At 39.8% G+C, this 22,467-nt stretch overlaps 1 protein-coding gene across 1 annotated transcript in view; it reads right to left on the reverse strand.

Moving 5' to 3' along the window:
* Positions 1-22,467, reverse strand: part of JADE3 (jade family PHD finger 3) — a 66,602-nt gene that overhangs the window by 10,981 nt on the left and 33,154 nt on the right. The window contains exons 4-7 of the mRNA XM_086768815.1: positions 12,098-12,255; positions 10,039-10,229; positions 7,475-7,686; positions 4,623-4,790 (exon numbers count right to left, since the gene is read on the reverse strand). Coding sequence (XP_086624941.1) covers positions 4,623-4,790; positions 7,475-7,686; positions 10,039-10,229; positions 12,098-12,255 — 729 coding nt within the window. The remainder of the gene's footprint in view (positions 1-4,622; positions 4,791-7,474; positions 7,687-10,038; positions 10,230-12,097; positions 12,256-22,467) is intronic.

The raw sequence follows: 22,467 nt of genomic DNA on the forward strand, positions 1-22,467 counted from the left end.
CCCCTCTTCTCAAAGGGGTCAGATCTAAGAATTCAAAGAAAGGAGGTTCGTAGGTCATGCTCTGTGACATTGTGAAGTCAGAGTAAAGCCGATTCCTTAAGAAAGCAGTTAAGGGTGAGATTTGAACAGCAGGTTTTTTTTTCTAGAAAACTTTAAGAGCATTATGCTACAGTGATTTTCATAGATTAACTCCATAATGAGACTCTCCTAGGGAAATCCAGGTTATATGAATTAGTTTAACATGTGGCAATGAAACCATTGACTTTATAAGAGCCAGTAGACTAAGCTGAATTTCCTAGCTTCCCTTTTGGGGTACATCAACAATCACTTCATGGATTCATTTTAAAACCTACTTAATCCCTGAGGAAGAAAGGCTTTTCTTCAGCAGACCTACTCTGTGAGGTGGACTTATCCAAAGATAGCAGTGCTAAGTTGCTCAAGTCTGAGAGTCATGGTTCCTATGCTCAAACCGAGTATTTTTGCTACTCCCTCCTTATCGTTGCATTGCTCTAAGCATCATTTAAGTAGGTGGAGAAGACAGCTTTGCAAGAGATTACTTGGTTCATCATTTCCACATTTTAAAAAGTTAATCAGCAGTTCATGAATTAATGACATAAACTGACTCAAATAAGATTTATATTTGTTACAGTACTTCACCCTCTGATCCCCCAACTGCAAGTTCCATCTTCTGGAATATACTAAGGTCAACCTGCTGCAGGGCATTTCCAGAAGTCTTCATTAGGAAGACAGTGAGATGCTTCAAAGAGGGTCCAGGTTTTACCAGACAAGAAGGAGAATTGGCAGGCAGTATGTGATGCCCTCACCAGGTAAAGATGACAAACAATTTAATCTGTTGTGGCCTTCCTATAAATTGGTGGGAAAGTGACAAAGCAGTCTCTGAAACACTTGAATGGTTCCAGAAAAATCACATCCAGCACTCTTAAACATCAGAAAATGTAGCTTTTTTGCTTCGAAAATTAAAAAGCCTTTCATCAACCTAACCTGACGTTGCTCAAAACAGAGCTGGCCACAAGTTGCTCAAGTATTTCTGAAACAATATTGTACAAAGATTGATCACAATTCTTGTCCCAGTTACCATTACACTAAGAGGCAAGACTTCCTTTGGAAATTAAGGGATTATGTCAACTTGTCAGGTTGTCTATATTCATAGAATCATAGAATGGTTAGGGTTGGAAGGGACCTTCAAAGGTCATCTAGTCCAACCCCCCTGCAAGGAGCAGGGACATCCCTGACTAGATCAGGTTGCTCAGAGCCTCATCCAGCCTGGCCTTGAACGTTTCCAGAGATGGGGCCTCCACCACCTTTCTGGGCAACCTGTTCCAGTGTTCTATAACTCACATCGTAAAAAATTTTTTCCTAATTTCTAATCTAAATCTACCCCCCTCTATTTTAAAACCATTACTCCTCGTCCTATCGCAACAGGCCCTACTAAACAGCCTTTCAAAAATAAAGCAGAATCTCCAGTGAATTTTTCTGGAGACTCAGTAATACCAGCTTTCCACCATGCTTCCCAGCAGGAGCTGGGAATTGACACAGACCTCCTTCTTCTCCCTCTCTGCCCCTTTTAACGCTCTCCCTGCTCCTTCCTCAGAGAGGACTCATAAGGTCAGGAAACATTTATGTTGGAAATACTGTCCATTCAGCTTGTAACACTGACTGTTTATATTACCCCACTTTGTAAAAGCACAAAGAGGCACTTACAGAGTCAGGTGCGGTTTATTTATACTGGCCTCATGCTGCCTGCATATTTCTGATATTCAAAGAGAAGAATCAAGGCAAAGTCTGCTTGAATTTCGCCGCTTACAAGGGATCCAGAGAGCAGAAAGGCCAGCCTTTTCATTCTCCAAAACGGCCCATTCCCAAGGCAGAAACGATCCATCTGCCGTAACATGTAGCTGTTTTATCTGTTATTTCTTCACCTTGTATCAGGTTACAATCTGATTGCTGTACTCTGAAGAAGTTTTAAGAATGGGAGAAGGTGAAGACAATGGGCTGTCGAAGCCTCTTCTCTGTGACTGTTACATACACGAGTTGCCATCTTGATTTTCTCCCTGCTGTCCCCTCTGCTCCACTGCTAACCGGCCACCAGCAGTGGCATGAGTGCACAATGACCTGCATTGGTGGCTGGGAAGGGCAGTCCAGTGGCTGGAGCAGAGCCACTCACAACAGCAGCTAAAGACAGTTATTTTGATACCTCTCCAGTTGTGGCAAGGAAAAATAACTTTCTGCTTCAGCTACCACCACACTGATTGAGGGAGGATGTAACTGTAATGGATTATCTGAAGGCATAGAAGGACCCTGAATTTCAGAACACTTGATGTAAGTTTTCTAGTCTCAGTGTTTCCCTTTTTTTTTTTTTCCTTTTCACCCCCAAAAAAGCAACACCTTTTAAGAAAAAATGAAAGAGACTACACATTTACACTAAAAGACAATAAAGGCAGAGGAATAAAAGGATATGAGTACACTTTGGAAAGTAAAAACCTTCAAACAACCTAATCAGTCAACTGAGGATCAAGAAAGCCTTTCAACAGCATTAGATCACAAGGAAGGGAGAAAAAAAAAAAACAAAAAACCAAAAAAACCCAAAAACATTTAAGACAGTGTTGAATGAGTTAATGAAGGAAGATACCCGGTGCAATTGCCTGCAACAATGCTAGCCTATACTTGGTGATTCATGAAGTTCCTCTTTGAACCTTTAACCACAAGGCACAGATATGTTTATAGGCCATTCCTCTCTGCCTTCTGTCTTGCTCCATTTTGTTAGGACCACAAAAGGAAATGGCAGTGACTTTATTATTCCTCTGTTTCTTTCTTTCTGGGGAGTTCCAGTGTGCTACTATCTTGGGGAGAAGAAAAATAGCTATACAAGAATACACATTCTCCCCTGAAGTATCCATCTCCAGGTCTTCCAACTCTGGGCCTTTCTTCTCCCCTGCAGCACATAAGGCCACAGTGGCTCTCCAGACAGAAAGCAACCCACCATGTTAGCAGAGCTTCCCAAAGGTTTCTCTGGCTTCTCCGATGACTGAATTGTTTTGCAAGTGACAACGCAGGAGACCAATAGAGATAATGGATCCTAGAGGCATTTCCTGCCCTTACTGGCAGGTGTCACCTCCTCGCTATGCCTGAGACACTTGGCATTGGTGTGGAAGGGAGGAGGTGCCCAAGACCTGGAGTCACCAAATGGGCTGTGGGAGCAGCAGGATTTGAGCTGTCCCACCTGAGTGCTCCCCTGGCAGTTTCTCTCCCTCAGCTGAAGAGAAGTGGGCAGGTGGGAAGGCAGCATGTGCTCCCTGGCCTGCTGCCACCTGCTTCCCAAACTTGTCAGTTCCTCTTCTGCTGCTGAGAACATCAATGCAACCATACGCAGAAAGTATCTCTTAGGAAAATCAGTCTGCTCAGAGCCAGGGGAGCTTCCAGTCAAGACACTTCATAAGTACAGGAAGAGAAGTCAGGAGTTTTTTTTGGTGTTTTTTTTTTTGTTTGTTTGTTTTTAATTTAAAAATATTTTGTTTTGTTTTTTTTCTCAACTCCTCTCTCCTTAAAAGTGGAAGAGACACCAGGAACTACAAGCAGGCCTGAAAGGAAAAGTGCAACTGCAAAGATAACCTCCTTGAAAAGCAGATACATACCTGAGACAGAGCTAGGAATTGCACATTGCATCTGATTGCTATGTTAAAAAAAATACCCAGAATCTTAACATCTTCCTCAAAGTTTTGCAAACGTGAGGCCTAGCTGCACTTGGGAACAGAAGGTTCAGAAAATAAGGCATCTATCCCCCCGATGTCATGGTGCCAAAACAGATAAAACATGCACCATAATGGATTTGTGGGTCTTACCAGAATGGAAACAGAAATATTCCAAGTACAAAATTAAACACAAACCCCACCTATACAGGAGTGAACATTCTGATTTACAGAATTATACCGTGATGCTAAACTTGATTCAAAATGGAGGAAGAAATGTAAAACTTCATTATGAAACTCTCCATTTATGTATGCACATATATATAAAGAAATCTTTACTTGTAAAATATAACATAGAAGATAAAAAACCTCATCTCATCACTCAGGAAAAATAAATAAATAAATAAATAAAACCTTAACTACAAATCTTAGAATTCATCCTATGCAATGGGGTTTGTTGTGTTTTGTTTGGTTGGTTCATTGTCTGGGTTTTTTTTTAAAAAAAAAAAAAAAAAACAAACAAAAAAACCAACAACAAAATCCAACAAGAGTGGATGTACTCGTGCAAATTAGACACTTAAGTGAGCATATAAATTCATCGGAAAATAAGAGAGACAAGGAAGCTGCAGCTGTACAGTGAACACTAGCTTACATCAGTAACCTTTTCTAGCAGGTCACTCAGATACCATAATGACACCAAGAAGTGATTGCTGAGTAAATGGACAAGAGAAAGTGATTAATTAATAGAACATAAGCTGGATTCTCTCCTTGTCCTCACAGACTGTGCAGATTCATTAGAATAAAGCCCAGTATTAAATCAGACAGATACCTCAAAGCATGAGAACGCAGAACGAGAAGGAGGAGGATGGAGAGGAGTCTATGATATAAAAGAAAGAGGCAGAAATTAGGTTTTACCTCTGGAATCCAGAGGGCACAGCTCACATGTGCCCACTTCGTCCCTGTCCTGGTAGCTTTCATGGCTCCTCCTCTTTTGGGACACAGGAGGCACTGAGGATGTATTCCCAAGACACAGGTGCGACACAGCCAGCTCCCTTCAGGTACTTTTAAGATTCCATAGCATGCCTTGGAGGAAAACAGGTATTGAGACCATTGCGCTGATATGATTTCACACATAAGCATTAATATGACGGTTGGACTTAATGATCTTAGAGGTATTTTCCAACTCTAATGATTCTGTGATACTCATACGGAGCAAAGCTTTGAAATAGTAAAGGCACAGCTTGCCCTTCACTCAATCCTTCCCTCATTTCTTTACCTTAGAACAAGCCAAGTGATCAAAGAGATAAACAGCCTCTAAAGCAAAGTGGTTTTATGCCAGTTTATTTTTAAAATGTGGGGTGGTATTATTTGTTTATAGTGTAAAACATACCCATCGTGACTGCACACCACCACTGGCGTTAAGAACCTTCCTCTTTGCTTTTAGTGACTTTTAAACTTCTAAAGCAAAAAAAATGTAGACATTTCTTTAAATGAGCTTCTGCATCTAATCCTTTAAAAAAAAAAAAAAAAAAAAAATCACAATTTCCTACCACTAATAACTTTACACTCTAACATAATTCTATTTAGATGTGAAGGGATATGAGCTGTTTGACTGAAGACCGTTTCCTGCAATATTAAATTACCTTTGTGGTTACAGTTCTGTGAATTGTTTGTTACTTTAAATATTTATATATAATACTGCAACAAAAATTATGGCATATACTGAAATTATGAGGTGCTGGGTTTTATGCTTATTTCCCAAGCATTGCACTTAATCCCTTGGAAAGGGAGAAATTTCTTAAGTTTTGCTAGGTTTGAGAATTAAAAGCAAAAAGGAAAAATAAATGAAAAAAATTACCCTGCTTTCTGATTAAAATTCCTAGCAGTTCTTAATGGATAACTACATACTTATCTAGATAAATCCTGCTGTATGTGCACACACAAATATTAAGTCGAGTGTGTCTGAAGCCATTGGCTGTCACCACGGTCTAATTCCACTCAACTGCTCCAAATAAAATTTTTATCAAAAGGGTGGCTTTCACAGGAAATGCCACCATTCCTAACACCATCTCTGGGAACAGTAACATTGAAAGCCTCAACAGAACAGGATCATTAGCTGTAACCTGTCATTCAGATCCAAATATAGCATAAAATTCACACATTTGCCTTCCCAGTCTTCTGATTATAAGACCTCAATATTTAATATGAAGCAGTATCATAAAACATTGCACATTTATGTCAGATCTGTAGACAGGGGCACTTTCCTGAATTAAATCCTGCATTATGGAAATGCCAAACCTAGCCTAAACGCTATTTTGATGTGACAACTGTTGTGAAAACCCAACAGGGGGAGCTGTAATCTAAGTTTTAAAAGTGATTTTTTTTTTTCCTTTTATGTGTCACATTCCCATCAGCATTCTTTCTATTACTAAAGCAGAAGTAGCATTACACGTATGATCACGTTTAAGAGGCTGGAAAGGGACTAAAACTATTTTCTAATCTAATCCAACTAATGAGCGAAGGAGGCCTAAACTACTGAACTAGTAATTTCACAATGTGTTTGAGCCAGCACAAGAGGGCACCCTGAAGAAGGAAATCTCTTGCACTTCTCCTACCTCTGAACTGTGCGATGACAAACAGATTTGAGGCTACTTGGTGTACCAAGGCCAATCCAGATTTAAAAAAATCAAATGGGTTTTTTTTGGTTGTTGTTGCTCGGATTAGCTCTCGCCCAGACACACTCCAGTTTGTTTCGGGCAGATCTGGCACGGGAAAGCAAGGAGGCAGCAGGCCATCAGCAGGCAACCACAAGCCTCTGACTGCAAATTCATCATTACTTTTGAATGGACACGAGCATGGGGTGAAGCAGGCAGCCCAGCTGCTGGCCATATTCCTGTCACCGGCTGTGTTACTGGCACGCAGGCTCACGTGGCTGCTTCACACGGTGAATCAGATGAGGAAAGCGGCTGGGCTGGAAGCCAGCCCACTGCGAGCAGGGAGACGACAGGTCCTTTTTCAGCCAGATATGTTCTCCAAGTATTATTTGCAGTCAGTACAAAAATACATTTTTTTCAAAAAAACCTTCTTAGTCTCTTTTCAATTTATAGCAAAACCCCCTTCCAGAACAGGATGCACAGAAACCACAGGATTCATATCCCTTTTTTGATTACAAGGATACCTCTGCCTGACTACGCTGAGGTCTGTCAGTGTTAAGTCTTGGCTACATCTGAAATGCTATAAACCTGAGCAACATTCAGACTGAGAGCACAGTTATTGCAGGTGCTTATGCCTTCTATAAAAGATCAGTCTGTTAAAGTGCCTACATGTGGTTTCAGATGGCTAAATTTGGACAGCCCATGTCTGGCCAATTAACGAGTCAGTCAAGGAGGAAAAACCCCAGCTCTGAAACAAATGATCTTTAGATTCTTCAAATATAAGCAAGTCAGCATTTCCTGCCCTGTTCATCTTCAAAAGCAGGTTTAATAATAGAGGAAGATTTGTTTACGGTCACACTGAGGAAGTAGTGGCAAATCCCAAGAACACACTATGTCTTCCTATTAGATTGTAGATATCCACATATTTACCATGCTAGGCCACTTAATCCACCCTAACTGTGAGGACAGAAAATACAACTTTGTATTGCACCACCCTTCATACCTAGAAAACCACAAAGCCCTCCAATTAAGATTTAATACCAATTTGAATTCCACACTTGCGAAGGTAAACTAAGACCACGGGATAGCATTAGCATTTCTGCAGGCACTAACCTGATGGACACAGATATTACACTTGTCACAAAACACCATGTCATTCCCATCTTCACTGTCAGGGGACCGGCACACATCACAGATGACATCTTCATCATATTCAATACCCAGTCCTTCTTCAGTCTCGATAGCGTGATTCATGTTCTCATGACAGTGCCGTTCCAGCACTTCAATTGTTTTTTCCATTGTATTTTCATCCAGAGGCCCACACCCTGCAACAAAGAATAGGGAAGAGGAATTAGAGGACAATCAGGTGCCTCTGACCGAGTCTGAGATGCAAGAAGAGAGAAGGACAACTTCTAGCAACTCAGGCAGTAGACACAGTGTCTTCTCTCCCATCATGCGTACTGAAAATAAAGAATAATATAAAAATAGAAACCCTTTTTCACTCACTGGCTAATTGGAGCATTATTTTATAAATACAAGTAGAACTACTATTGGAGCAAAAGTTTAAGTTGTACATTAAGCATAAGACTGCACCTTGAAGAAAACACTACAGCATAAAAGACAGCTAGCAGTTGCTGTAACTGCTAGCTGCTCCCATACAATCTTTCCTCCACTTCCATTACTTCAAGAAACACTAATGACATCCAAAAATCACACATAATGTTATTTCCAAATTACACGCAATGTTCTTCTCAAGACTAACTCCCGAGGAAAGAAAACTTATCAAGAATATTTTAGATCTCATAAAGATATAGAAGTTGCCACCACCCAGTACCATCCAGTACACTACTTGGATGATCAGCATGATGGTTATGAAAAGCACTCTTCTTGGTTTGTTGGTTTTTAAAAATTAAATAGTAGATAAATATACTGTGGGCAATCCATACTATCTCTTCACTCAAACACTACAGATGCTATATATACACTTACCAGTAATCAAATTTAGCATAAACAGAACCACTTAAAAGGATTTGCTACGAGACTGTTCCTCAGCTTGGTTCTTCAGGACAGACACTGCATAAGAAACCCTACGAGGTTCACAGCTACATGAAATCTCCAAACTGCATCCTCTCAAAGTCCTCAGTAAAAAATGATGCTGCTGCCCATAGTTCACTATTTACTCAGACCTTCAAAGCTTGGGCTACTCACGTAACAATATCAGAGGTTAACTAAAATGTTAGTAGCAATGTTCTTGTGCATAGTCCAGCAGTTAAAATACTGCTGGACTAAGCACAAGAACATTGCTACTAATTTTGATTCTTTGTTGCAACTGATAAACAGGGAGATGGAAAATATAAATGACTGCAGATACAAATTGCCTTCTGCTATAGAACTCTTCTCTCCAATGCCCGGATACTTTCTCACTCTCCAAATTAAAAGAATTACGGAATCATTCAGGCAGGAAGGGACATTCAGAGGGCTCCAGCCCAGCCCCTGGCTCCAGAGTCAACAGTGAATCCACTGTTGGAAGTCAACAACAAGTTTGTTGCTCGAGAGATATGTCTAGTCAGATCTTGAAAGTCTCCATAGACTGAGATCTGCACTCCAGAAAAGCTTTGGTTTTGCTTACAGCATCCTTATATGCCCGAGAAGCTTGTCTGTGCTTCTGTCTCTTACACATATCCTTTGGCACTGGAGCTCAGTCATGAGTTCCCTACTTCACCAAGCCTGTCTCCTGACACGTCTACTTGTTTTCCTGAATGTATGGATGGATCTTTCTTGCATTTGGAGGAGACTCCTTAAAGTCCTGCTAGGACTCTTCAGCAGTTACACTCTTCAGAGCTGCCTCCCGGATCCCACCTACCAGTTACTCAAATAAGTAGAAACCCACCCTCCTGAAGTCCCAGACCAGAAGGCTACTTCCTTTCCTCACTCCCCTCAGGATCTCAGTCACCGCTACTTCATAGCTACTACAGCCGATGCCAGCATCAACTACCACACTCCTACAGGTTCTTCCTTGTTTGTGAACAGCAAATCTAGGAGATGCCAAATATCTCCCTCTTTTGCCCACCTGTCCTCCCTAAAGGACCTGCAATCATCCATGGAAGAATGCCAGCCACACAGGCTATTCCACCACAATTCAGTTATTCCAGTGATAATTCCAAGATTATTTCCCACAGTTCACTCCCCCTCATAGCCCACTGTATCCACAACTTGCACGGAAAGAAGAAAGTTTACTTAGCTGATTTTAAACAGGCTAACGTGTGAAACTTAATTACTCTGTTAAGAACCCAGCATGCAAGCTCCTCAGAACACTGAATTTGTAGCAATAATATGTTCAGGTTTAAGAAATAGAAATATCTGCTTTTCTTACATAAAATTTTTAACTTTTAAAGTCCTAAAATTAATTCCACGTGGTGTGGGCTTTTTCTCTCCTGCCTCAGTCTGCAAAAGTTGCACACGATTTCGGATGTGAAGAAGTTTTTAGGCACAACAGGTAAAACATAAAACATTAAGAGACTGAGCAAGTCATCATTTTAAGTATTTTTACCTCCTATTTTTCTTAGCATTTCCATTCAATTCTCATTCAGTGATCTTTAAAAGATCCCACACAGCAGACTACAACTCAAATAGCAGAAATTAACTGCTTTTAAAATTACAATGTGTTGAGAAATTACCCATTTCTGTAAGCTCTTCATTTAGCTCCTGAAGCCAAAAAATGTCCACGTCATCCAAGTCATAGCGACACACAGATTCTGCCAGTTCCAAAATGTTGATGTAACCTGGTTCCGTGGGCTCTTGGCTAGAACAGTGGATGTATTTCCTGGGTCGTGTATACAGTACTTCTTTCACCTTTTCTGCTACAACCCTAGAGTGAAAGTAAAAAGAGAAAGAGAGAGTTACAGCTTTTAAAGACTCATCCTTGAAAGACATGAAATATTTCCTGTAAGTGTGAAGAAACCTAGTGTTTCACAGATTTTATACTAGCCACTAAGTGTAGTCAGGCTGGGGAGATGGGATTCTGTAAATGTAATTTCTTCACACAAAATGTGCTAAAGTTTGCTACGTATACAGAATAATTTTTAAAATGTAAGCCTGTGCATATGATTTTCCATTTAAAAAACGCTACTAGTGCAATGATGCAAGTGGTTTTGAAACCCACAAAAAATAATATGCACAACCCCCCCTACAATCTTTGTTCTATATTCTTCTTAAATGATAGAAGGAAATCTTGCCAACTGATTTCTTGAAAATACCAGCTTTTTCAGGAAAGCTTAATTTATTCTACTGCAGTTTGTGTGGCGGGGGGGGGAAGAAATGCTTGCTCTTCATTTGGGATAAACAGTCTACCCTTTCTTTTGCAGACGACACTTGATCCATGTTACAAACGTAGTGTTTTTGTTATGTAAGAACCATTCTGATGTCAAGCAAAAATGCAAAGGGGAAAAACCAGCTAAAAATCATACAGGAAGCAAGGGAGAAAAATATTGGTGTTGTCAATCTTTCAATTATTTTAAGAGATAAAACTCAGCATTTGATTAGTAAACTAGCGTATGGGAATGGAAAGACTGACCTTAGCTAGATAAAGTCAATCTTTCTTTCAATTCAATGCAAGAGGCCCTGCATGTGAAAGGAAGCCAGGGAGATACTGAATGGAACAGTGCCACGTGTGAGCTGCTCTGCATGCTTTCTGGAGCTAACCCTCCACTGGACAAGGAGAAAATAAAAGCTGGGGGAAATAAGGCAAGAGGAGTAAAGAAGGAGCAGGCAGTAGTCAAGCAGCATCCCACATAAGTCTTACTGGACAATGTGGGTTGTCAATGTTATTCTGTCATTCTTCCTCCCCCTTCACTTTACTCATTTTTTCCTCTCATTCCCTTGTGAGCTCTTCTGCTCTCTGGTCCAGCCAAATCTATAGCAATTTTTTCCTCTAATGTAATACTGCTGGTATGAGCTGCAATATATTTATTTTTAATAACTTGGTACCGACAATAGCCCCGGCAGAAATTAAATTATGCTGGTATCAGCACTTTCACTGGACAATTCATTTATCTTCATCTTGAAGACCACGTTGGCAATAACATTTGTATGCTGAAACACACTGTTTCCACCAGGAAGGGTTGCAGGACTACACTGTTACGTTTTCCTAGTCTAAGCACAGTGTGAGAGAACAAAAAGTTATTTATCCATCTCCTGAAACTGAGATCACTGAACTTCTATAATGTTAAGCAGCTATTTGTGGTGAAAGGGGGCAGAAAAGGTTAAAGCTTTGGCAACAATAACCAAAATCAAATTATATGAACAAGTGAATAACTTTATCAGGTATCAGTAACTACTGCCTGCCTACCGCTCTGTATCATCATGCTTTATAGGGAAGCCTTTCAAGTAACACGTAGAAATTTGGGTTTATTTTCGTGTTATTAAACTCACCATACACAAATGAGAAAAGGTTTTAACCTATAGCACCATGTGACTCAGGAAAAAAGATCCTCTTTTTAAACTCACAATGTTGATACTATAACTGTACAGACAGAACCAGGTCTGGACTGAAGTGCCATATAAATGTTTTCCAAATCGGTATTTCTTTGGTTTAAGAACGTGCCTGAAGGCTGCTGCATTGGAGATGAAAATATAACACCACAGAAAAGCTGACTATATTTAGACAACCTATTTTTGAGAAACCATCTTCTCTAAGTTGACGTTTTCTGCACGTGATCTCTGTCTGATAACCGTTACCTGAGAGACGGCTGTGGAATAGTTTCTGGACTGGCTGGAACTTGAACCCCTTTCTCCCATTCTTGTTTCCATGTGTCCGCAAAGACATAATATTCATCAGGGTTGACATGGTGCGAATCTGGTAGTTTCATGGCACTAATGAGATCCTTGCGGAACACCTGCAAGAGACACCACAGAAAAGAGTGGCTTGACAAAGTGTTGCGCTAAAGGAAGCAGCAGGTTATTTTTCTTAATCTACATTGGAACAATGTATATATGTTGTTTAATTTTTTTAAAGAGACTACCAACACACAAGTCAATTTGAAATTACCTAGATTATTAACTCTCAGTGTATCAGGTGTAGTATGACAAGAAAAACTTCTAACAAGAAAAACACTAACTCAAAACCATGCTGCTGCCCGAAGACTAACCAGAATGCATAAGGCTGTTACAGGCAACCAGGGAGAGGGGAAAGGAGGCATGCACTTGATTTAAGACTACTTGTCATATCACTTTCAAAAAGCTCATTTTACTTGCTAGTCTGTAGGCTTTATCCCAACTTAGATGCAAGGCAGCATATTCTTTTTTTTCACTCAGTTTAGCTACTTTAAACTGTCATATTCATCACGGGCTACGAACAGTTGCCATGGCAAAATTGATGTATAGGCACTTGTTCATTTATTAAAACCACTTGAAGGTGTACTGGTTGGGATCTCTGGGATCAAAGATGAACAGTTGCCTTTGCTGAAACACAGCTTTGTTGCTCTGTGCCTGCACCCCAGCGATGCAGGCACAGTGACGCAATCCAGCCTCAGCATCCTTTAGCAAACCTACCGTTGTGAAACAAAGCAAGCCCATCAGTGACAAACCTCCAGTCATAACATTCAACTCTTGGCTCAAGAGGATTCAGTTTTTACAAGCATACAACCATGATTATCAGTCCTCTCAAAGCTTACTTAATGTCAACGTCTGTCAAATAGAGGTGCATACAACTTAAATAAAGGGCATATGCACCCGTCGCGGGTTTTTTTTCTCCACTGCTACACTGCACCAGTCTAACATTCATAAAAGCAAAACAGTGACTGTGGCTTGGTGTTAGGGAGACATCACAACTAATTAACTGTATTATCATAACGAGAAATCAAATCCTCAAAGGGTAATAAACTGAAACAGAAAATATCCCTGCAATAAGCTGTGGCAGGTTGAACTCCCTTCTTACTGATTCAGTTTTATAGCCAGAAGAGTAATAAAATATCTCTCAGCCAAATATCTTCATGTACCCTTTTCAATTTGACAGCACCAGACCGGTTATGCCTACTGCAAAAATTCTCAGCTGTTCTTGGTATTCATCGAGTAAACATTATTAAAAAAGGCTCTGTGCTAAAAACAGGTATTGAAATAGGCTGACTGTGACCTGGAACATCACTGTTACTTCATTATGTCCTACAACTGCATCTCACATGGGCTGCCAGGAGGACAAGCTGACCCTGGGAACTCAAAACAACAGACTCAAGGCTCTCTTACTCACTACTGATGTGTTATCTGCTCTAGTTCAGACCAGATTGTTCGCTGTTGTCTTCTGTGTAAAACTCCTCAGGTATCTAACAGGCCTGTATCAAAATCTGAATGACAAGAGTGAAACCATTAAGACTGCAAGCATCCATTTTTTCCAAGCAGTATGTGTAAACACCAAAAATAAAATGTAGAATGATTTATGCCACTTAAAAGGCATTTTCATTTTCTGTGTTACAGGTACAGAACCAGGTTCATAAGAAACACTAATATGGCACAATTCCAAAGAACTCCAGAAGGAAAAAATAATCTAATAAATGAGAAGTGCAATGACTAGTTTAATTATCAGAAAAGATATTCCTCAAACCTTATCTGAGACAAGTGCTTTACAAACTACCTTTTAAGCCAGTGACAGAATAGAGTGCTTCATATCAAGCCCACTGTTTTTTAAACACTAGACGAAAAAATGCTATTAAAGGCATCAGTATTCTAACTACATTGCTTCACAGCAAATTCATCTGATCACCCATTATGTACGTGAACTGTATCATCGCTATTCTTGGAGAACAAATCCCCTGGAGCACGGACTACTTTGGTGGTTTTTTGGACAATATGGACCACATCATCACCACACCTCAATATTAACTTCTCTGCTTCAGATTCCTAAAATTTACAATAGAGGTACCACTGAAGGTCAAAGATTTAACCAACATAAACACAACTGTTAAAATCCAGAGGAATCCCAAAATTCGATCAAGACCTCCTAAGAATTGCCTATTCATACTTGCAATAAAAGTCCAATTGAATGTTTCCTGCAGATGCTTGGACTTGTTACAATCTCTAGCTCTCATCATTCCTCATTTCTTCACATGTGGCCAAGCAGCGTCTTCCAACAGCAAAATACTCTCAGAGGAGAAGGTATGAGAACGCGTGCCTTGATCACTCACTCTAGATTTACTTTGTTGTGGAAGTAAACCAAAACAACCAGGGGACACAAACAGAGTTTTCTGACAAATCAAGAAATTTTTTTTTTACTTCAGCAGTCAGCCTCAAGGCTATGAGCTAAGCTAACTCAACAAAGAGCAGACACACACCTTCACGATTTAGATAGCCAGCTTTTCCTCATGATTGTTTCTTTTTGGACAGTCACTTGAAAACCAATGCAGCTCCTTTACTAACTGCACCCATAAAGCAACAGCTAGTCCACCCACAGCACACACTGTCCTCTTGGCAAGAACCACCTTCACTTCCCCCGTTAGCCCATGAACTGCAGTGGTCATCTTTAGTCACCCCAAAGCAGTTCTACTTCTTACCATACACAAAACACAACCCTTCAACTTTATTTTAATATCATCTGTAATATCACACATATTGAGAAGATCTGAAAAACGAGCATGCCAGGTCTAGGCTAACAAGGCACTCCCACCTGGACAATCACTCCTCAAGAGCAGACTGAGTGCTGTGCGTCTTTACCGTGAGAGAGAAGGGTCTTGCAGAGCTGAGCTACAACCGACCACAGCTAGCAGAACCCGGTCCGTACACATGGAAGTGGGAAACCCGCCACCGCTTTAAGCAGCTGCAGAAGTCACTGTGTGATGGTGGGATTTTTTAAAAAATATTTTTAGCAATTGAAAGCATGACAGAAGACATGAGTTTTAGCCCCCCTTACCATGCAAGACTGCTTGGTCTGAACTTGCCATTTCATTTTGCTGCCAGGAATTACATTTTTAGCTGAAAACAGTGCAGGACTTTGAGCGAATAACTTCAAAGAAAAATGTGTTTGCTTATGTCATAATAATAATAATAATCACCAATATCTTAAGCATTTTGTTGATAAATTAATAATTACTTCATGCTTTATAGCTGGGGCTTAAATCTAAAAGAGGAGATCTTGTTCTTTGGTCAAGATTAGCTTTTTGTTCTGCGGTAGAAGTCTGCATGGATTTGTTGAGGCAATGAGAACTTTCTAGTCACCTCTGCAGAGATGCAATGCTACCTCAAAAGTCTTTAAAAGCTAAATTCTACAAAAATTCTCCAGAAATAAGGATGCTCTGCTCCCCCACAGCACTAACACCCCAAGCAATAACAATATCATTGAGCTGTGGAAGGAAAGATGTGGTTCATGTGTTTTATTTGTTTTTTTTTTTCAGAGTCCTATTTGGAAATTATGTTAGAACGGTATGTCCAAGGAAAATTAACTTCTTAGAATTCATTTACAAATGCTTTACCAAAAGCTGTCTATGACTTTAACCTGGATTCCTTCAGGAAGCATTATAAGAAAATTCTATATATAATCTTCCTCACAGGACCCTCCTTAGCTTACTCTGTGAAAAAATCAAGCCTGTGAAACAAAGAACATTATTTTGTGTGAAGCATCCTTATCCACTAAAGATGTCAGGGAGGATACAAGTACTGCTATAGAGAATTACAGTAAAATATTAGTATGAAGGATAGAGAACAGGTCTTGACAATACAACAGCCTTCTACAAACCCCATCTTCACCGAACAATTCAAACATCAGATCTGCACACTGTCAGGCACCTTTTGCTCATGACCACTGCAAATCAAAAACCACATTGAAAAAGAAGAGAAAAAAAAAAAGCTAAATACCTTTTCCAATACCCCTCTGCAAGCCACTACTGAAGGTGACTGATGCCATTGCACATTCACCATGTCTTACCCAAATGTATGTGTGAGGGAGAACAAAAGGAGTATGTAATCTCTTAAAAAATGAAAAAAAAAACCAGCTATTTTTTCTGTGATACTCTCTGAGCTTTCGGCTTCTTGACCATGTGCTTACAAATCCCCAACAAAGTGAGCCGCTTGCCATGGACACCTAGGCCATGACTGGGAACCCACGCCTCAAAGGTTTAAGTAAATGATGGGTTAACTGCCCTCTTGTTACAATCAAAGTGGGATTTCTGCTGGATTGCATCTAATCGCTTCAGTCCTAAGGCTTCCCCTGCACCCAGCAGAGCCCAAAGCAAGTCAGCAACATGCTTTTCTGTTCCTCATGGCCACTGCTTAGGGAGTCAGAAGACCCACTGCCCCAGAAACATAGAACCACGATTTTTAAAAGGCAGGAGGGAACTACTATATCCCATCCTGTCCACTCATCCCCTCCCAAGAATATACTATCAGAAATCTTCTATGGAAAACAGCATGGAACGAGGGCCAATAGCTCCTCTAACCAGAGAAAGCTGAAACAGCTACTATTTTTCTGAATTTTTGGTCTCCTTCAACAACCCATCCTGAAGGCTAACTTTGAAATCCCAAGTGCCAAATACTTGCACTACAGTGGGCAATTTCTGTAAAGTAAATTACACAAGAGTTTTTCATCATGTTTGGGGTCAAATCTTTTTTTTTAACTCACCTCTGAAAGCATCTGGAAACAAGCATCAAAGCTTACTCTATTACTGTAGCTCTAAAGTAGAATAATCTCAGCAAAATTCAAACACACTTATAAAGCAGGAGTTTACACTGAAAATCACCTCGTAAAAAATAAAAACAAAGCCAGATTGTAATACGATCCATTACAATGTAACATAGCCATACAGTATCTGAGCATGGATAGTTTAACCTTTGTATAGACATTTCACAATCTCTGCAAAAGATTGACCATTCATGGAGGATGAAGCTCTACGGACAAAATTTGGTGGGCTTACCCTGCAGAGGCAGAATTTTTCTCATGAATATGTTGCAATCTGGGCATTAAATTTCTGAATTAAGGCACCTTGTTATAAAGGAGTCTGAAGACTCAATAAAGCGTGGGATTTTTGTTTGGTTGGGGATTTTTTTGTTAGCAAAGTAAATAAAAGGCAGAATAATTTTAAAATGGAAATTAAGCTACAATTTCAGGCATGTATACTGACTGGACTGAAAAACTTAAGGCGTTAAAAAAAGCTCAGACAGACGGCAGTAAGTATAGCATTAGATTTGTAGTTCTCAAACATCCAACTTGGACATGCACGCAATAAATCCTAATGTTCAAACCCCTACTCCCTAAAACTATTTTTATGGATTATCCAGGACTCAAGCAAATGAAATATGTACTTTTCTTCTAAGTAGCCATGAATCTTCCTAGTCTCCTTTACAAGCATATATAGGAAAAGCCAGGAAATCAGATACTAAATCAAATCCACCTAACATCATGTCTCTGACAGTATCTCATGAGCCAGAAGAATGTGCAAGAACACGTCAACTTTCCTTCTGGTTGCTAATCAGACATAAGCTTCAGATTTTGGATTAATCCTAACAACTGATTTTTAAAATGGTATTAATTTATACAGATATTTAGAAAAATCTGTACTTGTTATCATCTGTCCAATTCCTTTTTTTAATCTTGTTTAATTCTCAGTCTCAACAACTTCCTGTAGCTGATGAGCTTCACCATCTAATTACACAATGCACGGAAAGGATATCCTTTTCATTGCTACAGATTTCCTAACTTTCCGCCTCATTCATCCCCCCCTTGCCTTTCCTCCCCAATTCTTCCATCACAAGAACAGGCAGGACTGAAGCTCTACCTCTGCTGTTTACAGACCATTCATACTTCACTGTTATGCCCACTCATTCACTTCCAAAGGTAAAACAGCTCAGCCTTTTCACAAGCAAGCTTTTCCATGCCCTTATGCATTTGGATCACTTCTTGCTAAAGAGTTCAAATAGCCTGAGACAGCTTCTTAAAGAAAAAAAAAAAAGATCACAAAAATAACCAATGAGGTTGCACCTCTGATTTATATAAAAGTATTGTAATTTTTTTTTTAATCAACCAACCCAAGCAGGCTAAAAAATCGCTCATTGAAACGTGTAAGGCACATTCATCAGAGGTCTTGAGAAGTCTGTACAGATGTCCAAGTTGTTGCAGTTAATTTAGAGCATTGTAAGGTATGTATGCAGGTAAAGGTAATGGTTTCCTATTCTATTCTGCATGGTACATGCAAAGCAACATGATTTAACCATGTTGCTCCTTCATTCACAAGACAAAATCAACTACTTTCAAACTGCAAAAAAGAATCCATTTTCTGCCAAGAGTCTAGTCTTACAGGCTGCTCTCCTCAGGATCAAGACCTACGATTTATGTGGCAGTTAAATGCCACTAAAAAAAGGTTTCACATACCCAAGTAATGAAAGGAGACCATTTACTTGTGGAAGACAAGCTAGATTTCACATGATAACACAGCTGTTGCTATCAGCAATGAGGGATTAAAAACTACTACTGCTGTGAGATTGAAAAGCCTATTTGCAAAGAGAGATAAAATACTGCCATCTTACATGGGAAGGGTTAAAAAAAAAACCCCAGCACAATCCTAACTTAACTCCTTTACAGTTGTAAGAGGGAGAGAGGATTGAAAAAAATTATATATAAGCTTGAGTGTCATAAAGATCTCTTAGGCTCTTTTGTGACCCCACTAGCCTAAGGGAAAAGAAACAGTCATTTAGGATGGTCCAGCTAACAGTTTTCCCTGCAAAAGTGATTCCAGCTACTCTGCCATCATTTTCTGCTGGAGCTTCCACAGAGACAGGAAACTACAAAGTACAGGCTTCATGCTGAGCCAGACATCCAAATGCCTTCTACCCTGCTACTCCCACACAGCTTACTGCTAAGGCTTGCAAGCCCCTCCTGTCTAGGTTTAAGTCTGTGAGGGGCAACACCACGAATGGCATGTCGCCAACACCATCAAAAGGGTCTGAAAAACTGTTCTGACTTATACTACTGGTGTGCCTGTAACCTTAACACTATTTATTTATTCAAAGTAAACGCTAAAGCTAATCAGATAGCAGAATTTTTAAGTCATTATTTCAGTCATTTGCAATAGATTGTAATCCAGAAGGGGAGTCCCAAGAAAGAGCTACAGTCTTGCTTTTGATACTACGTAGAGAAAAAACCATGGTCTGAGGAGGCATCACTGCAGGCTTGCCTTGTTCTCATCTTCTTTTCCAAGGAGGAGAATGGGATAAGTGGACCCCAGGTGTCAGTGTAACAGCCCTTCTGCATCGATGCAAACCCCTGGGGTAAATCAGGCTCTGGGAATGGGCTTTGACACCTGCACTCTAATACTGCACCCCTTTGCCCTGCAGTAACACCAGGCTACCTCGCTCCACTGAGGCCATGCCCACACCCATCTTGATTCTGAAGCACCTGGGAGGCAATTCAAGGCAGAGCAGTCTTCAACTGCAGACACTTGTCATTTTTTTTTTTAATCGGTGACCACAGAGGACCATGGCGCATACAGACAAGTCTTGTGAAGCAGCTGAGAGATACAGTAACTCCCTTGTTGGTCATAGTACCAAAACAGAGGTTTTATTTGGAGAGAGAACCCAGGTACTTGGGTTGGACTGGAGATGGTTGAGAAAGTGAAAAAAAGCCTATGTATCCACATGCAATTTAATTGAGAAAGCCAGGCTTACTGGCATGAAAGAAAAATTAACGTATGAAGACCACGAGCAAAAATATTCCCAAAAAGCTATTTATAGCTTTGACCTTTTGGATTTTCTGCATCACTAACTCAAGAAACAGCCTGCTTCCTGGCAAGCAGAGGTGAGTGAAAGGAGAGCAATGCCAACTTGTTAAAGAGAGCCCTCACTAAAGGGATGCTGTCAGCCTGAAATTTCAAATTTCTATCTAACAGATATTAGACAATTATTACTACAAAAAACTTGGGGAATTATAACATGGGTTTTGAAAAGGCGTGTTGTAGGGTCTCCTTTCAGTCTTTGCTTTATACCCTTGTCACCACTTGGTGCATAAAATATCAATTTCAATGCTCTGCTGACAACAGCATTTCATGCAATACACTCTCCAGCATACGCTTTTCCAGGGGTTGGAAAGAATGCTTGCTTCTAGCAGAAGGAAAGGAAAAACTGTAAGGATAGCCAAGAGTCTTACGTACATGCCGTAGAGATTACTACTGTCACCTTCTCTTCCATTCCTTTTCCCAGGGGATTTTTTTTTTTTTAATTATTATTATTTTGATTTTTAAAAATGTTGTACTTGGGACACTCCTCCAGAAGAGGATGCATTCTAAAAGGTTTGATATTTATTTTTTTTCTAGGAGCAGGATCTTAAATGAAAGATGACAAAAAGATACCAGTATCACTGGAAGGATGACCTTATGAAATGAAGGTTTTTAATTCCAAGTGTATACTCTAGATTTTGTCCTTCAAAGTTTCATATTTTCAAGCATTAAAGGGCTCGAGATTTTGACTTGAAACAGGTAGAAAGTAGCAAAGATTATCTCAGGAGGAGGAACCGAAAACATCGCTCATTTTAATTCCTAGAAGTTATGTAAACAGAACATTTGTATGCTATGTACATGAACTACATCTTCATAATTATTGCTTATAATGTACATACATACAGGAAGGCAGGATGGAGCAAAGGCAAAGAAAACAGTAACAGGAAAATCCCTAAGAAGAAGAGAAAAAAGAAGAAAGCTAGATGGCTGGGCAGAAAGAAGGGATTGGTAAGGGACTGGCACCAAGATGTATTTGAAACAGCAACAAGTCTGGCAGTCTTATGTGCTTCAGTTCCCATTCGCCCAGCTTGGCTAGTAACAAAGCTACCGTCTAGGCAAACACAAGCAACAATTAGAAGACCCTGGTAGCCATGAGCCATTTTAAGATTAAAATTCTCACAGTACCATAATCCTCAGACCAACATTTTAAAGGTAAAAGCATAGTAGGCTTTTCTTAACCTTCTTGGTGGCTGTAAATAAAACATTATGCAGCCAGTTCTGGCCAATTTTGCTTTTACTGAAACATTCATGCAAGATTCTCTTTTGGAAATGAATCAGTGAGTTTTCTTCAATTAACTTGTGGTAAAAATTAAGCTTCCAAAGAAAGGATGTGTTCTGTAACATTTACCTTGTTTCTACCAAATCAAACTTATCTAGTTAGCAGCATTTAGAAAAGAAGCACAAAGTATGTTTGCTGAATAACTTTTGCTGTATGAGCACAATCTAGATAGTTTATGCAACTTCTTACAGCAGTATCTAAGCGGGTAAAAAGGTGCTGTTATAGTACACAAAATTACTTCTGGGACATAACTCCTGGATTTAAATTCTAGAGAAGCAAAGCGGGTCTTTTTTTCAGTAACCTCAGGCATCAACAGTCATACTAACATGTTGAAGGACTCATTTGGAGGCAATGTGATAGCAAGTAAGGGGAATTAGCTACAAGAAACATTTCTCCCATTTGCAGTTCTTATCTGATTTCAGCCCTTAAGAAAGCAAGCATCAAACCTGAAGAATGCAGCCCACAAATCCTCCCCAAAAAGGGCTCCTAGTGGAATGACTGATAGGATGGATTTAAGCATTGGATTGTGTATAAATGTCAATGTACTCAATTGGTGAATACAGATCCAGTGGCAGTGGTGATAGGTGTAGAGGTCCTAACAGGTAGAGGTGGCAGAGCAAAAAAAAAGATTTATTGAAGGTAAAAAGCCAAGAGTGAGAAAGTAGCAGAAGATGAGTAAGCACTGTTCAGACACATATCCTGCCCCCTTAAGTGTCCCACTGCTTTATCCTAAAGCAGAAAGAAAGTATCCTTATACATATGAACCACTTCTTTCTGTGGCATGCTCTCAAATCATAAGATCATCTCGGCTTTTTCAATTTCCAAATGAGACTAAATTTCAGGGGAAGAAAGAATTTCATGTTTCTGTCTGCACATGCCATAAGTCATTTTGGGACATCAAACACCAGAACTCCTATAATACTTACGCAGTGGGGAAAACACAGTTTTGCAGAGAATTTGACAGGTGACAAAAGGACTCACTGGCGCTAGTTCAAAGCTCACGATTTCAAGGCTTAGAAACATGAAAACTACGTAATCAAAAAAACCAAATCTACCAACGACCAATCTTTAACCCTGGTTCT

Source organism: Chlamydotis macqueenii, chromosome 1 (genome assembly GCF_036417535.1).
Source record: "Chlamydotis macqueenii isolate bChlMac1 chromosome 1, bChlMac1.mat, whole genome shotgun sequence".
In the NCBI taxonomy this organism is placed as follows: Eukaryota; Metazoa; Chordata; class Aves; order Otidiformes; family Otididae; genus Chlamydotis; species Chlamydotis macqueenii.